Raw genomic sequence first — 15,825 nt, 5'->3', positions numbered from 1 at the left:
GCACACTTGGTGTTTTATTCAAAGACTGCAAGTGAGCTTCAAGAGACAGATCCACATCTTTCCAACAATCCCCATCGTCCCAAGAGCAGCATCGCGATCAGATCAGCAGAGATAAAGAGGACAGTTTTGCAGGGAGGGCTCCCAGCTTGGAGGGCTCCCCGGTCGGAAGCTCGCATCGCAGGATCGGCAAGAGGTGTTAAGGGGGTTCCATCGAAAGCGGTGAGCGGCGTGAGGGCTCCGTCCCTTCCCGACAGCCTGGAAACGTGACACGAGATCCGCAGCAACCCCCCCAAAATACCTCGTCGTTTCGGCTGAGGCCGTTTCGGGGTTGGATGGCGGGCGGCGTGGCGGCAACCCCATCCCGTCGCGGGTTCCCATGGCGATACAGCGGACCGCTGCGTCACGGCTCGGAGGGAATCCCGAGTTCTCCGGGGTAAGGAGCCGCTGGGATCTTCCTCGCTCAATCATTGAACAGTCGGGGAGTCCGTGAAATGAAACCGCTTGGCCGGTTAAGCCGGTGAAAATCCCCGGTAGGTGGGACAAACTAATGCAGGGCTGAGAAAAGCCAGGAGAGTCCGAGAGGCCTCAGGCCCCGCCACGCGCCGATGCAGCCCGCGCGTCTCAAACGGGTGCACGCTAAGTGGCGAGGGGGGAGGGGAGGGGAGCGGAAAACCGCGTCAGTCGGTCAGTCGCAGGGCTGGGAGTGTTTAGCGGGGGTCACGGTATGGAGCGAAGGGGAGTCCCTCTCCAAGTGGGGACGAGCGGAAGAATCGTAAACCCGTTAACGGAGCGAGCAGAGGAAATCTTGCCCCCTCCCGCCGGGTACGCGTCGGGGCCCCATTTAGTAGACGCGAGGGGGAGAGAGCGGGGCGGACTGGCGATGGCCAGAAACGTTGGGGGACAGGAGGGGCGTTGGGGGAGAGGAGGAACATTGGCGGGGGGGAGATGGAGCATTGGGGGAGAGGAGGAGCTTTGGGGGGGGGGGGGAGATGGAGCATTGGGGGAGCGGAGGAGCGTTGGGGGAGAGGAGGAGCGTTGGGGCAGAGGTGGAGCGTTGGGGGAGAGGAGGAGCGTTGGGGGAGAGGAGGACCGTTGGGGCAGAGGTGGAGCGTTGGGGGAGAGGAGGACCGTTGGGGGAGAGGAGGACAGTTGGGGGAGAGGTGGAGTGTTGGGGGAGAGGTGGAGCGTTGGGGGAGAGGAGGAGCGTTGGGGGAGAGGAGGAGCGTTGGGGCAGAGGTGGAGCGTTGGGGGAGAGGAGGACCGTTGGGGGAGAGGAGGACAGTTGGGGGAGAGGTGGAGTGTTGGGGGAGAGGTGGAGCGTTGGGGGAGAGGAGGAGCGTTGGGGGAGGGGAGGACCGTTGGGGGAGCGGAGGAGCGTTGGGGGAGAGGAGGAGCGTTGGGGGAGAGGAGGAGCGTTGGGGGAGAGGAGGAGCGTTGGGGGAGAGGAGGAGCGTTGGGGGAGAGGTGGACCGTTGGGGGAGAGGAGGACCGTTGGGGGAGAGGAGGAGCGTTGGGGGAGCGGAGGAGCGTTGGGGGAGAGGAGGAGCGTTGGGGCAGAGGTGGAGCGTTGGGGGAGAGGAGGACCGTTGGGGGAGAGGAGGACCGTTGGGGGAGAGGAGGACCGTTGGGGGAGAGGAGGACAGTTGGAGAGGTGGAGTGTTGGGGGAGAGGAGGAGCGTTGGGGGAGGGGAGGAGCGTTGGGGGAGGGGAGGACCGTTGGGGGAGAGGAAGAGCGTCGGGGGAGAGGAGGAGCGTCGGGGGAGAGGAGGAGCGTCGGGGGAGAGGAGGAGCGTTGGCCGGGGAGGGTGAGGGCTGAGCGGTTTGCGGTTCATCAGCGGCAGGTACAGTAGTAGGAGGTAATGGAGTTGTCCCAATTGCCAAAGAGGCCCTTGCCCACCTCCTCCAGGCGGTACTGGATGCCCGTGCGGAACTTGTGCCGTTTGCCGCGCTTGTTGATCTTGTTCCAGACGGTCAGCTCGCAGCGAGGTCCCACCACCAGGGAGGAGATCCTGTCGTTCCAGATTCGCCCGATCCAGGGCACATCCGCCGGGCTCCTGATGTCGAAGGAGCCTCCGCCGCAGCACCGGTCGTAGAGGACGTCGGCGTCCTCAAAGAGGCGGGCACAGACCCTCCCGCCATTCTCGTCCTTCAGGGTGGAGGGCTCCGGGCACATGGCGTAGGCGCCCGCCAGGAGCAGGGTCATCACGATCAGCTGGACTCCGGCCATGCTTCTGTTTCACCAGGGGGGCCGAGCTGGAAGAGGTTTCCAGGAGAGCCGAGTGAGACGCTCTCCGAACCGCCTGGGTTATATACTCGAGCGCTCGGGCCTTATCTCTCTGCTAGCTTCGTTAATGATCGACCAACCCAGTCATTCCAGGTGGAAAAACTTGTGATTCTGACCTTGCGTTAAGGCAAGGGTCCCGACCTCCTCGTGGCTGGGAAATGAGCTCCAATGCACAGCAGCTTCGGGGTTAATGGACGGCGATAATGAGGAGGTTTCAGGGTCATCGGAACAGCTGCTGATACTACAGAGCTCCCAGCTTGATGGCGACAGTGCAGAGGGAGCTTTACTCTGTATCTAACCCGTGCTGTACCTGCCCTGGGAGTGTTTGATGGGGACAGTGTAGAGGGAGCTTAACTCTGTATCTAACCCGTGCTGTACCTGCCCTGGGAGTGTTTGATGGGGACAGTGTAGAGGAGCTTTACTCTGTATCTAAACAGTGCTGCACCTGCACTGGGAGTATTTGATGGGGACAGTGTAGAGGGAGGTTTACTCTGTATCTAACCCATGCTGTACCTGCCCTGGGAGTGTTTGATGGGGACAGTGTAGAGGGAGCTTTAATCTGTATCTAACCCGTGCTGTACCTGCCCTGGGAGTGTTTGATGGGACAGTGTAGAGGGAGCTTTATTCTGCATCTAACCCGTACTGTACCTGCCCTGGGAGTGTTTGATGGGACAGTGTTGAGGGAGCTTCACTCTGTATCTAACCCATGCTGTACCTGCCCTGGGATTGTTTGATGGGACAGTGCAGAGGGAGCTTTACTCTGTATCTAACCCGTGCTGCACCTGCCCTGGGATTGTCTGATGGGGCAGTGTAGAGGGAGATTTACTCTGTATTTAACCCGTGCTCTACCTGTCCTGGGAGTGTTTGATGGGACAGTGTAGAGGGAGCTTTACTCTGTATCTAACCCGTGCTGCACCTGCCCTGGGAGTGTTTGATGGGGACAGTGTAGAGGGAGCTTTACTCTGTATCTAACCCGTGCTGTACCTGCCCTGGGAGTGTTTGCTGGGACAGTGTAGAGGGAGCTTTACTCTGTATCTAACCCGTGCTGTACCTGCCCTCGGAGTGTTTGATGGGGACAGTGTAGAGGGAGCTTTACTCTGTATCTAACCCGTGCTGTACCTGCCCTGGGAGTGTTTGATGGGGACAGTGTAGAGGGAGCTTTACTCTGTATCTGAGCCGTGCTGTACTGCCCCGGGGCTGTTTGATCGAACAGTGTAGAGGGAGCTTTACTCTGTATCGAACACCATGCTGTACCTGCCCTGGGAGTGTTTGATGGGACATTGTTGAGGGAGCTTTACTCTGTATCTAACCCCGTGCTGTATGTCCTGGGAGTGTTTGATGGGACAGTGTAGAGGGAGCTTTATTCTGTATCTAACCCGTGCTGTGCCTGCCCTGGGATTGTTTGATGGGACAGTGTAGAGGGAGTTTTACTCTGTATCTAACGCGTGCTGTACCTGCCCTGGGAGTGTTTGATGGGGACAGTGTAGAGGGAGCTTTACTCTGTATCTAACCCGTGCTGTACCTGCCCTGGGATTGTTTGATGGGACAGTGTAGAGGGAGTTTTACTCTGTATCTAACGCGTGCTGTACCTGCCCTGGGAGTGTTTGATGGGGACAGTGCAGAGGTAGCTTTACTCTGTATCTAACCCGTGCTGTACCTGCCCTGGGACTGTTTGACGGGGACAGTGCAGTGGGAGCTTTACTCTGTATCTCACCCATGCTGTACCTGCCCTGGCAGTGTTTGATGGGACAGTGTGGAGGGAGCTTTACTCTGTATCTAACCCGTGCTGTACCTGCCCTGGGAGTGTTTGATGGGACAGTGTAGAGGGAGCTTTACTCTGTATCTAACCAGTGCTGCACCTGCCCTGGGAGTGTTTGATGGGGACAGTGTAGAGGGAGCTTTACTCTGTATCTAACCCGTGCTGTACCTGCCCTGGGAGTGTTTGATGAGGACAGTGTAGAGGGAGCTTTACTCTGTATCTAAGCCGTGCGGCACCTGCCCTGAGACTGTTTGATGGGACAGTGTAGAGGGAGAATTACTCTGTATCTAACCTCGTGCTGTACCTGCCCTGGGAGTGTTTGATGGGAGAGTGTAGAGGGAGCTTTACTCTGTATCTAACTCGTGCTGTACCTGCCCTGGGAGTGTTTGATGGGACAGTGTAGAGGGAGCTTTACTCTGTATCTAACTCGTGCTGTACCTGCCCTGGGAGTGTTTGATGGGACAGTGTAGAGGGAGATTTAATCTGAAACTAACCCCGTGCGCTATCTGCCCTGGGAGTGTTTCATGGGAGACTGCAGAGGGTGCATTACTCTGTATCTAACCCATGCTGAACCTGCCCTGCGGGTGTTTGATGAGACAGTGTAGAGGGAGATTAACTCTGAATCTCACTCGTGCTGTACCTGCCCTGGGAGTGTTTGATGGGACACTGTAGAGGGAGCTTTACTCTGTATTTAACCCGTGCTGTACCTGCCCTGGGAGTGTTTGATGGGACAGTGTAGAGGGAGCTTTACTCTGCATGTAACCCGTGCTGTACCTGCCCTGGGTGTGTTTGATGGGGACAGTGCAGAGGGAGCTTTACTCTGTAACTAACCCGTGCTGTACCTGCCCTGGGAGTGTTTGATGGGGACAGTGTAGGGGGAGCTTTACTCTGTATCTAACCCGTGCTGTACCTGCCCTGGGAGTGTTTGATGGGGACAGTGTAGAGGGAGCTTTACTCTGTATCTAAGCCGTGCTGTACCTGCCCTGGGACTGTTTGATCGAACAGTGTAGAGGGAGCTTTACTCTGTTTCTAACCCGTGCTGCATCTGCCCTGTGAGTGTTTGACGGGACAGTGTAGAGAGAGCTTTACTCTGTATCGAACCCAATGCTGTACCTGCCCTGGGAGTGTTTGATGGGACATTGTTGAGGGAGCTTTACTCTGTATCTAACCCCGTGCTGTATGTCCTGGGAGTGTTTGATGGGACAGTGTAGAGGGAGCTTTATTCTGTATCTAACCCGTGCTGTGCCTGCCCTGGGATTGTTTGATGGGACAGTGTAGAGGGAGTTTTACTCTGTATCTAACGCGTGCTGTACCTGCCCTGGGAGTGTTTGATGGGGACAGTGTAGAGGGAGCTTTACTCTGTATCTAACCCGTGCTGTGCCTGCCCTGGGATTGTTTGATGGGACAGTGTAGAGGGAGCTTTACTCTGTATCTAACCCGTTCTGTACCTGCCCTGGGAGTGTTTGATGGGGACAGTGTAGGGGGAGCTTTACTCTGTATCTAACCCGTGCTGTACCTGCCCTGGGAGTGTTTGATGGGACAGTGTGGAGGGAGCTTTACTCTGTATCTAACCCGTGCTGTACCTGCCCTGGGAGTGTTTGATGGGGACAGTGTAGAGGGAGCTTTACTCTGTATCTAACCCGTGCTGTACCTGCCCTGGGAGTGTTTGATGAGGACAGTGTAGAGGGAGCTTTACTCTGGATCTAAGCCGTGCTGTACCTGCCCTGGGAGTGTATGATGGGGACAGTGTAGGGGGAGCTTTACTCCGTATCTAACCCATGCTGTACCTGCCCTGGGAGTGTTTGATTGGACAGTGTGGAGGCAGCTTTACTCTGTATCTAACCCGTGCTGTACCTGCCCTGGGAGTGTTTGATGGGGACAGTGTAGAGGGAGCTTTACTCTGTATCTAACCCGTGCTGCACCTGCCCTGCGAATGTTTGATGAGGACAGTGTAGAGGGAGCTTTACTCTGTATCTAAGCCGTGCTGCACCTGCCCTGGGTCTGTTTGATGGGACAGTGTAGAGGGAGATTTACTCTGTATCTAACCCCGTGCTGTATCTGCCCTGGGAGTGTTTGATGGGACAGTGTAGGGAGAGCTTTACTCTTTATCGAACCCCATGCTGTACCTGCCGTGGTAGTGTTTGATGGGACAGTGTAGAGGGAGCTTTACTCTGTATCTAACCCCGTGCTGTACCTGCCCTGGGAGTGTTTGATGGGACAGTGTAGAGGGAGCTTTACTCTGTATCTAGCACATGCTGTACCTGCCCTGGGATTGTTTGATGGGGACAATGTAGAGGGAGCTTTTCTCTGTATTTAACTCGTGCTGTACCTGCCGTGGGAGTGTTTGATGGGACAGTGTAGAGGGAGCTTTACTCTGCATCTAACCCATACTGTACCTGCCCTGGGAGTGTTTGATGGGACAGTGTAGAGGGAGCTATACTCTGTATCTAACTCGTGCTGTACCTGCCCTGGGAGTGTTTGATGGGACAGTGTAGAGGGAGCTTTAATCTGTATCTAACCCCGTGCGCTATCTGACCTGGGAGTGTTTCATGGGAGAGTGCAGAGGGTGCATTACTCTGTATCTAACCCGTGCTGAACATGCCCTGCGGGTGTTTGATGAGACAGTGTCGAGGGAGATTAACTCTGAATCTCACCCGTGCTGTACCTGCCCTGGGAGTGTTTGATGGGACACTGCAGAGGGAGCTTTACTCTGTATCTAACCCGTGCTGTACCTGCCCTGGGAGTGTTTGATGGGACAGTGTTGAGGGAGCTTCACTCTGTATCTAACCCATGCTGTACCTGCCCTGGGATTGTTTGATGGGACAGTGTAGAGGGAGTTTTACTCTGTATCTAACCCCATGCTGTACCTGCCCTGGGAGTGTTTGATGGGGACAGTGTAGAGGGAGCTTTACTCTGTATCTACCAAGTGCTGTACCTGCCCTGGGATTGTTTGATGGGGACAATGTAGAGGGAGCTTTACTCTGTATCTAACCCGTGCTGTACCTGCCCTGGGAGTGTTTGATGGGACAGTGTAGAGGGAGCTTTACTCTGCATGTAACCCGTGCTGTACCTGCCCTGGGTGTGTTTGATGGGGACAGTGTAGTGGAAGCTTTACTCTGTATCTAACCCGTGCTGTACCTGCCCTGGGAGTGTTTGATGGGACATTGTAGAGGGAGCTTTACTCTGTATCTAACCTGTGCTGTACCTGCCCTGGGAGTGTTTGATGGGACAGTGTAGAGGGAGCTTTACTCTGTATGTAACCCGTGCTGTACCTGCCCTGGGAGTGTTTGATGGGACAGTGTCGAGGGAGCTTCACTCTGTATCTAACCCATGCTGTACCTGCCCTGGGATTGTTTGATGGGACAGTGTGGAGGGAGCTGTACTCTGTATCTAACCCGTGCTGTACCTGCCCTGGGAGTGTTTGATGGGGACAGTGTAGGGGGAGCTTTACTCTGTATCTAACACGTGCTGTACCTGCCCTGGGAGTGTTTGATGGGACAGTGTAGAGGGAGCTTTACTCTGTATTTAACCCGTGCTCTACCTGTCCTGGGAGTGTTTGATGGGACAGTGTAGAGGGAGCTTTACTCTGAATCTAACCCGTGCTGTACCTCCCCTGGGAGTGTCTGATGGGACAGTGTAGAGGGAGCTTTACTCTGCATCTAACCCGTGCTGTACCTCCCCTGGGAGTGTTTGATGGGACAGTGTAGAGGGAGCTTTACTCTGTAACTAACCCGTGCTCTACCTGCCCTGGGAGTGTTTGATGGGGCAGTGTAGGGGGAGCTTTACTCTGTATCTAACCCGTGCTGTACCTGCCCTGGGCGTGTTTGATGGGGACAGTGTAGTGGGACCTTTACTCTGTATCTAACAAGTGCTGTACCTGCCCTGGAGTGTTTGATGGGACACTGTAGAGGGAGCTTTACTCTGTATCTAACCCGTGCTGTACCTGCCCTGGGAGTGTTTGATGGGACAGTGTAGAGGGAGCTTTACTCTGTATCTAACCCGTGCTGTACCTGCCCAGGGAGTGTTTGATGGGGACAGTGTAGAGGGAGCTTTACTCTGTATCTAACCCGTGCTGTACCTGCCCTGGGAGTGTTTGATGGGACAGTGTAGAGGGAGCTTTACTCTGCATGTAACCCGTGCTGTACCTGCCCTGGGTGTGTTTGATGGGGACAGTGTAGTGGGAGCTTTACTCTGTATCTAACCCGTGCTGTACTTGCCCTGTGAGTGTTTGATGGGACAGTGTCGAGGGAGCTTCACTCTGTATCTAACCCATGCTGTACCTGCCCTGGGATTGTTTGATGGGACAGTGTAGAGGGAGCTGTACTCTGTATCTAACCCGTGCTGTACCTGCCCTGGGAGTGTTTGATGGGACAGTGTCGAGGGAGCTTCACTCTGTATCTAACCCATGCTGTACCTGCCCTGGGATTGTTTGATGGGACAGTGTAGAGGGAGCTGTACTCTGTATCTAACCCGTGCTGTACATGCCCTGGGAGTGTTTGATGGGGACAGTGTAGAGGGAGCTTTACTCTGTATCTAACAAGTGCTGTACCTGTCCTGGGAGTGTTTGATGGGACACAGTAGAGGGAGCTTTACTCTGTATCTAACCCGTGCTGTACCTGCCCTGGGAGTGTTTGATGGGGACAGTGTAGAGGGAGATTTACTCTGTATCTAACCCGTGCTGTACCTGCCCTGGGAGTGTTTGATGGGGACAGTGTAGAGGGTGCTTTACTCTGTATCTAACCCGTGCTGTACCTGCCCTGGGAGTGTTTGATGGGACAGTGTAGAGGGAGCTTTACTCTGTATCTAACCCGTGCTGTACCTGCCCTGGGAGTGTTTGATGGGACAGTGTAGAGGGAGCTTTACTCTGTATCTAACCCGTGCTGTACCTGCCCAGGGAGTGTTTGATGGGGACAGTGTAGAGGGAGCTTTACACTGTATCTAACCCGTGCTGTACCTGCCCTGGGAGTGTTTGATGGGACAGTGTAGAGGGAGCTTTACTCTGCATGTAACCCGTGCTGTACCTGCCCTGGGTGTGTTTGATGGGGACAGTGTAGTGGAAGCTTTACTCTGTATCTAACCCGTGCTGTACCTGCCCTGGGAGTGTTTGATGGGACAGTGTCGAGGGAGCTTCACTCTGTATCTAACCCATGCTGTACCTGCCCTGGGATTGTTTGATGGGACAGTGTAGAGGGAGCTGTACTCTGTATCTAACCCGTGCTGTACCTGCCCTGGGAGTGTTTGATGGGGACAGTGTAGGGGGAGCTTTACTCTGTATCTAACAAGTGCTGCACCTGTCCTGGGAGTGTTTGATGGGACAGTGTAGAGGGAGCTTTACTCTGTATCTAACCCGTGCTGTACCTGCCCTGGGAGTGTTTGATGGGGACAGTGTAGAGGGAGCTTTACTCTGTATCTAACCCGTGCTGTACCTGCCCTGGGAGTGTTTGATGGGACAGTGTAGAGGGAGCTTTACTCTGTATCTAACTCGTGCTGTACCTGCCCTGGGAATGTTTGATGGGGACAGTGTAGAGGGAGCTTTACTCTGTATCTAACCCGTGCTGTACCTGCCCTGGGAATGTTTGATGGGGACAGTGTAGAGGGAGCTTTACTCTGTATCTAACCCGTGCTGTACCTGCCCTGGGAGTGTTTGATGGGACAGTGTAGAGGGAGCTTTACTCTGTATTTAACCCGTGCTCTACCTGTCCTGGGAGTGTTTGATGGGACAGTGTAGAGGGAGCTTTACTCTGAATCTAACCCGTGCTGTACCTCCCCTGGGAGTGTTTGATGGGACAGTGCAGAGGGAGCTTTACTCTGTAACTAACCCGTGCTCTACCTGTCCTGGGAGTGTTTCATGGGACAGTGTAGAGGGAGCTTTACTCTGTATCTAACCCGTGCTGTACCTGCCCTGGGAATGTTTGATGGGGTCAGTGTAGGGGGAGCTTTACTCTGTATCTAACACGTGCTGTACCTGCCCTGGGAGTGTTTGATGGGACAGTGTAGAGGGAGCTTTACTCTGTATCCAACCCGTGCTGTACCTGCCCTGGGAGTGTTTGATGGGGACAGTGTAGAGGGAGCATTACTCTGTATTTAACCCGTGCTCTACCTGTCCTGGGAGTGTTTGATGGGACAGTGTAGAGGGAGCTTTACTCTGTATCTAACCCGTGCTGTACCTCCCCTGGGAGTGTTTGATGGGACAGTGTAGAGGGAGCTTTATGCTGCATCTAACCCGTGCTGTACCTCCCCTGGGAGTGTTTGATGGGACAGTGTAGAGGGAGCTTTACTCTGTAACTAACCCGTGCTCCACCTGCCCTGGGAGTGTTTGATGGGGACAGTGTAAGGGGAGCTTTACTCTGCATCTAACAAGTGCTGTACCTGTCCTGGGAGTGTTTGATGGGACAGTGTAGAGGGAGCTTTACTCTGTATCTAACCCGTGCTGTACCTGCCCTGGGAGTGTTTGATGGGACAGTGTAGAGGGAGCTTTACTCTGTATCTAACCCGTGCTGTACCTGCCCAGGGAGTGTTTGATGGGGACAGTGTCGAGGGAGCTTTACTCTGTATCTAACCCCGTGCGCTATCTGACCTGGGAGTGTTTCATGGGAGAGTGCAAAGGGTGCATTACTCTGTATCTAACCCGTGCTGAACCTGCCCTGCGGGTGTTTGATGAGACAGTGTAGAGGGAGATTAACTCTGAATCTCACCCGTGCTGTACCTGCCCTGGTGTGTTTGATGGGACACTAGAGGGAGCTTTACTCTGTATCTAACCCGTGCTGTACCTGCCCTGGGAGTGTTTGATGGGACAGTGTAGAGGGAGCTTTACTCTGTATCTAACCCGTGCTGTACCTGCCCAGGGAGTGTTTGATGGGGACAGTGTAGAGGGAGCTTGACTCTGCATGTAACCCGTGCTGTACCTGCCCTGGGTGTGTTTGATGGGGACAGTGTAGTGGGAGCTTTACTCTGTATCTAACCCGTGCTGTACCTGCCCTGGGATTGTTTGATGGGACAGTGTGGAGGGAGCTGTACTCTGTATCTAACCCGTGCTGTACCTGCCCTGGGAGTGTTTGATGGGACAGTGTAGAGGGAGCTTTACTCTGTATCTAACCCGTGCTGTACCTGCCCAGGGAGTGTTTGATGGGGACAGTGTAGAGGGAGCTTTACTCTGTATCTAACCCGTGCTGTACCTGCCCTGGGAGTGTTTGATGGGACAGTGTCGAGGGAGCTTCACTCTGTATCTAACCCATGCTGTACCTGCCCTGGGATTGTTTGATGGGACAGTGTGGAGGGAGCTGTACTCTGTATCTAACCCGTGCTGTACCTGCCCTGGGAGTGTTTGATGGGGACAGTGTAGGGGGAGCTTTACTCTGTATCTAACACGTGCTGTACCTGCCCTGGGAGTGTTTGATGGGACAGTGTAGAGGGAGCTTTACTCTGTATTTAACCCGTGCTCTACCTGTCCTGGGAGTGTTTGATGGGACAGTGTAGAGGGAGCTTTACTCTGAATCTAACCTGTGCTGTACCTCCCCTGGGAGTGTTTGATGGGACAGTGTAGAGGGAGCTTTACTCTGCATCTAACCCGTGCTGTACCTCCCCTGGGAGTGTTTGATGGGACAGTGTAGAGGGAGCTTTACTCTGTAACTAACCCGTGCTCTACCTGCCCTGGGAGTGTTTGATGGGGCAGTGTAGGGGGAGCTTTACTCTGTATCTAACCCGTGCTGTACCTGCCCTGGGCGTGTTTGATGGGGACAGTGTAGTGGGACCTTTACTCTGTATCTAACAAGTGCTGTACCTGCCCTGGAGTGTTTGATGGGACAGTGTAGAGGGAGCTTTACTCTGTATCTAACCCCGTGCTGTACCTGCCCTGGGGGTGTTTGATGGGACAGTGTAGAGGGAGCTTTACTCTGTATCTAACCCGTGCTGTACCTGCCCTGGGAGTGTTTGATGGGACAGTGTAGAGGGAGCTTTACTCTGTATCTAACCCGTGCTGTACCTGCCCAGGGAGTGTTTGATGGGGACAGTGTAGAGGGAGCTTTACTCTGTATCTAACCCGTGCTGTACCTGCCCTGGGAGTGTTTGATGGGACAGTGTAGAGGGAGCTTTACTCTGCATGTAACCCGTGCTGTACCTGCCCTGGGTGTGTTTGATGGGGACAGTGTAGTGGGAGCTTTACTCTGTATCTAACCCGTGCTGTACTTGCCCTGGGAGTGTTTGATGGGACAGTGTCGAGGGAGCTTCACTCTGTATCTAACCCATGCTGTACCTGCCCTGGGATTGTTTGATGGGACAGTGTAGAGGGAGCTGTACTCTGTATCTAACCCGTGCTGTACCTGCCCTGGGAGTGTTTGATGGGACAGTGTCGAGGGAGCTTCACTCTGTATCTAACCCATGCTGTACCTGCCCTGGGAGTGTTTGATGGGGACAGTGTAGAGGGAGCTTTACTCTGTATCTAACCCATGCTGTACCTGCCCTGGGAGTGTTTGATGGGACAGTGTCGAGGGAGCTTCACTCTGTATCTAACCCATGCTGTACCTGCCCTGGGATTGTTTGATGGGACAGTGTCGAGGGAGCTTTACTCTGTATCTAACCCGTGCTGTACCTGCCCTGGGAGTGTTTGATGGGACAGTGTAGAGGGAGCTTTACTCTGTATCTAACCCGTGCTGTACCTGCCCAGGGAGTGTTTGATGGGGACAGTGTAGAGGGAGCTTTACACTGTATCTAACCCGTGCTGTACCTGCCCTGGGAGTGTTTGATGGGACAGTGTAGAGGGAGCTTTACTCTGCATGTAACCCGTGCTGTACCTGCCCTGGGTGTGTTTGATGGGGACAGTGTAGTGGAAGCTTTACTCTGTATCTAACCCGTGCTGTACCTGCCCTGAGAGTGTTTGATGGGGACAGTGTAGAGGGAGCTTTACTCTCTATCTAACCCATGCTGTACCTGCCCTGGGAGTGTTTGATGGGACAGTGTCGAGGGAGCTTCACTCTGTATCTAACCCATGCTGTACCTGCCCTGGGATTGTTTGATGGGACAGTGTAGAGGGAGCTGTACTCTGTATCTAACCCGTGCTGTACCTGCCCTGGGAGTGTTTGATGGGGACAGTGTAGGGGGAGCTTTACTCTGTATCTAACCCGTGCTGTACCTGCCCTGGGAGTGTTTGATGGGACACAGTGTAGAGGGAGCTTTACTCTGTATCTAACAAGTGCTGCACCTGTCCTGGGAGTGTTTGATGGGACAGTGTAGAGGGAGCTTTACTCTGTATCTAACCCGTGCTGTACCTGCCCTGGGAGTGTTTGATGGGGACAGTGTAGAGGGAGCTTTACTCTGTATCTAACCCGTGCTGTACCTGCCCTGGGAGTGTTTGATGGGACAGTGTAGAGGGAGCTTTACTCTGTATCTAACTCGTGCTGTACCTGCCCTGGGAATGTTTGATGGGGACAGTGTAGAGGGAGCTTTACTCTGTATCTAACCCGTGCTGTACCTGCCCTGGGAATGTTTGATGGGGACAGTGTAGAGGGAGCTTTACTCTGTATCTAACCCGTGCTGTACCTGCCCTGGGAGTGTTTGATGGGACAGTGTAGAGGGAGCTTTACTCTGTATTTAACCCGTGCTCTACCTGTCCTGGGAGTGTTTGATGGGACAGTGTAGAGGGAGCTTTACTCTGAATCTAACCCGTGCTGTACCTCCCCTGGGAGTGTTTGATGGGACAGTGCAGAGGGAGCTTTACTCTGTAACTAACCCGTGCTCTACCTGTCCTGGGAGTGTTTCATGGGACAGTGTAGAGGGAGCTTTACTCTGTATCTAACCCGTGCTGTACCTGCCCTGGGAATGTTTGATGGGGTCAGTGTAGGGGGAGCTTTACTCTGTATCTAACACGTGCTGTACCTGCCCTGGGAGTGTTTGATGGGACAGTGTAGAGGGAGCTTTACTCTGTATCCAACCCGTGCTGTACCTGCCCTGGGAGTGTTTGATGGGGACAGTGTAGAGGGAGCATTACTCTGTATTTAACCCGTGCTCTACCTGTCCTGGGAGTGTTTGATGGGACAGTGTAGAGGGAGCTTTACTCTGTATCTAACCCGTGCTGTACCTCCCCTGGGAGTGTTTGATGGGACAGTGTAGAGGGAGCTTTATGCTGCATCTAACCCGTGCTGTACCTCCCCTGGGAGTGTTTGATGGGACAGTGTAGAGGGAGCTTTACTCTGTAACTAACCCGTGCTCCACCTGCCCTGGGAGTGTTTGATGGGGACAGTGTAAGGGGAGCTTTACTCTGCATCTAACAAGTGCTGTACCTGTCCTGGGAGTGTTTGATGGGACAGTGTCGAGGGAGCTTCACTGTATCTAACCCGTGCTGTACCTGCCCTGGGAGTGTTTGATGGGACAGTGTAGAGGGAGCTTTACTCTGTATCTAACCCGTGCTGTACCTGCCCAGGGAGTGTTTGATGGGGACAGTGTCGAGGGAGCTTTACTCTGTATCTAACCCCGTGCGCTATCTGACCTGGGAGTGTTTCATGGGAGAATGCAAAGGGTGCATTACTCTGTATCTAACCCGTGCTGAACCTGCCCTGCGGGTGTTTGATGAGACAGTGTAGAGGGAGATTAACTCTGAATCTCACCCGTGCTGTACCTGCCCTGGTGTGTTTGATGGGACACTAGAGGGAGCTTTACTCTGTATCTAACCCGTGCTGTACCTGCCCTGGGAGTGTTTGATGGGACAGTGTAGAGGGAGCTTTACTCTGTATCTAACCCGTGCTGTACCTGCCCAGGGAGTGTTTGATGGGGACAGTGTAGAGGGAGCTTGACTCTGTATCTAACCCATGCTGTACCTGCCCTGGGATTGTTTGATGGGACAGTGTAGAGGGAGCTGTACTCTGTATCTAACCCGTGCTGTACCTGCCCTGGGAGTGTTTGATGGGACAGTGTCGAGGGAGCTTCACTCTGTATCTAACCCATGCTGTACCTGCCCTGGGATTGTTTGATGGGACAGTGTAGAGGGAGCTGTACTCTGTATCTAACCCGTGCTGTACATGCCCTGGGAGTGTTTGATGGGACAGTGTCGAGGGAGCTTTACTCTGAATCTAACCCCGTGCTGTACCTGCCCTGGGAGTGTTTGATGGGACAGTGTAGAGGGAGCTTTACTCTGTATCTAACCCGTGCTGTACCTGCCCTGGGAGTGTTTGATGGGACAGTGTAGAGGGAGCTTTACTCTGTATCTAACCCCGTGCTGCACCTGCCCTGGGAATGTTTGATGGGGACAGTGTTGGGGTAGCTTTACTCTGTATCTAACCCGTGCTGTACCTGCCCTGGGAGTGTTTGATGGGGACAGTGTAGAGGGAGCTTTACTCTGTATCTAACCCGTGCTGTACCTGCCCTGGGAGTGTTTGATGGGGACAGTGTAGAGGGAGCTTTACTCTGTACCCAACCCGTGCTGTACCTGCCGTGGGAGTGTTTGATGGGGACAGTGTAGAGGGAGCTTTACTCTGTATCTAACCCGTGCTGTACCTGCCCTGGGAGTGTTTGATGGGGACAGTGTAGAGGGAGCTTTACTCTGTATCTAACCCCGTGCTGTACCTGCCCTGGAAGTGTTTGATGGGACGGTGTAGAGGGACCTTTACTCTGTATCTAACACGTGCTGTACCTGCCCTGGGAGTGTTTGATGGGACAGTGTAGAGGGAGCTTTACTCTGTATTTAACCCGTGCTCTACCTGTCCTGGGAGTGTTTGATGGGACAGTGTAGAAGGAGCTTTACTCTGCATGTAACCCGTGCTGTACCTGCCCTGGGTGTGTTTGATGGGACAGT

The 15,825-nt window shown here is 54.0% G+C and overlaps 1 protein-coding gene across 1 annotated transcript; it reads right to left on the bottom strand.

Moving 5' to 3' along the window:
• Positions 1–1,757: 1,757 nt before the first annotated feature.
• Positions 1,758–2,314, bottom strand: LOC147086791 (syncollin-like). Its single transcript, XM_085978381.1, has one exon. The coding sequence runs from the start codon at positions 2,225–2,227 to the stop codon at positions 1,832–1,834; it is 396 nt and encodes a 131-aa protein (XP_085834507.1). The 5' UTR covers positions 2,228–2,314; the 3' UTR covers positions 1,758–1,831.
• Positions 2,315–15,825: the final 13,511 nt, after the last annotated feature.

This window comes from Somniosus microcephalus, unplaced genomic scaffold (assembly GCF_052327205.1).
Source record: "Somniosus microcephalus isolate GS21.2 unplaced genomic scaffold, FLI_Smic_1.0 unresolved_chr7, whole genome shotgun sequence".
In the NCBI taxonomy this organism is placed as follows: domain Eukaryota; kingdom Metazoa; phylum Chordata; class Chondrichthyes; order Squaliformes; family Somniosidae; genus Somniosus; species Somniosus microcephalus.
Note: the sequence above shows the minus strand (reverse complement) of the source record. Positions and strands in the feature narration are given on the sequence as shown.

Coding starts and splice junctions, on each gene's coding strand:
- LOC147086791 (XM_085978381.1), bottom strand. CDS start 2,227: ATGGCCGGAGTCCAGCTGATCGTGATGACCCTGCTCCTGGCGGGCGCC.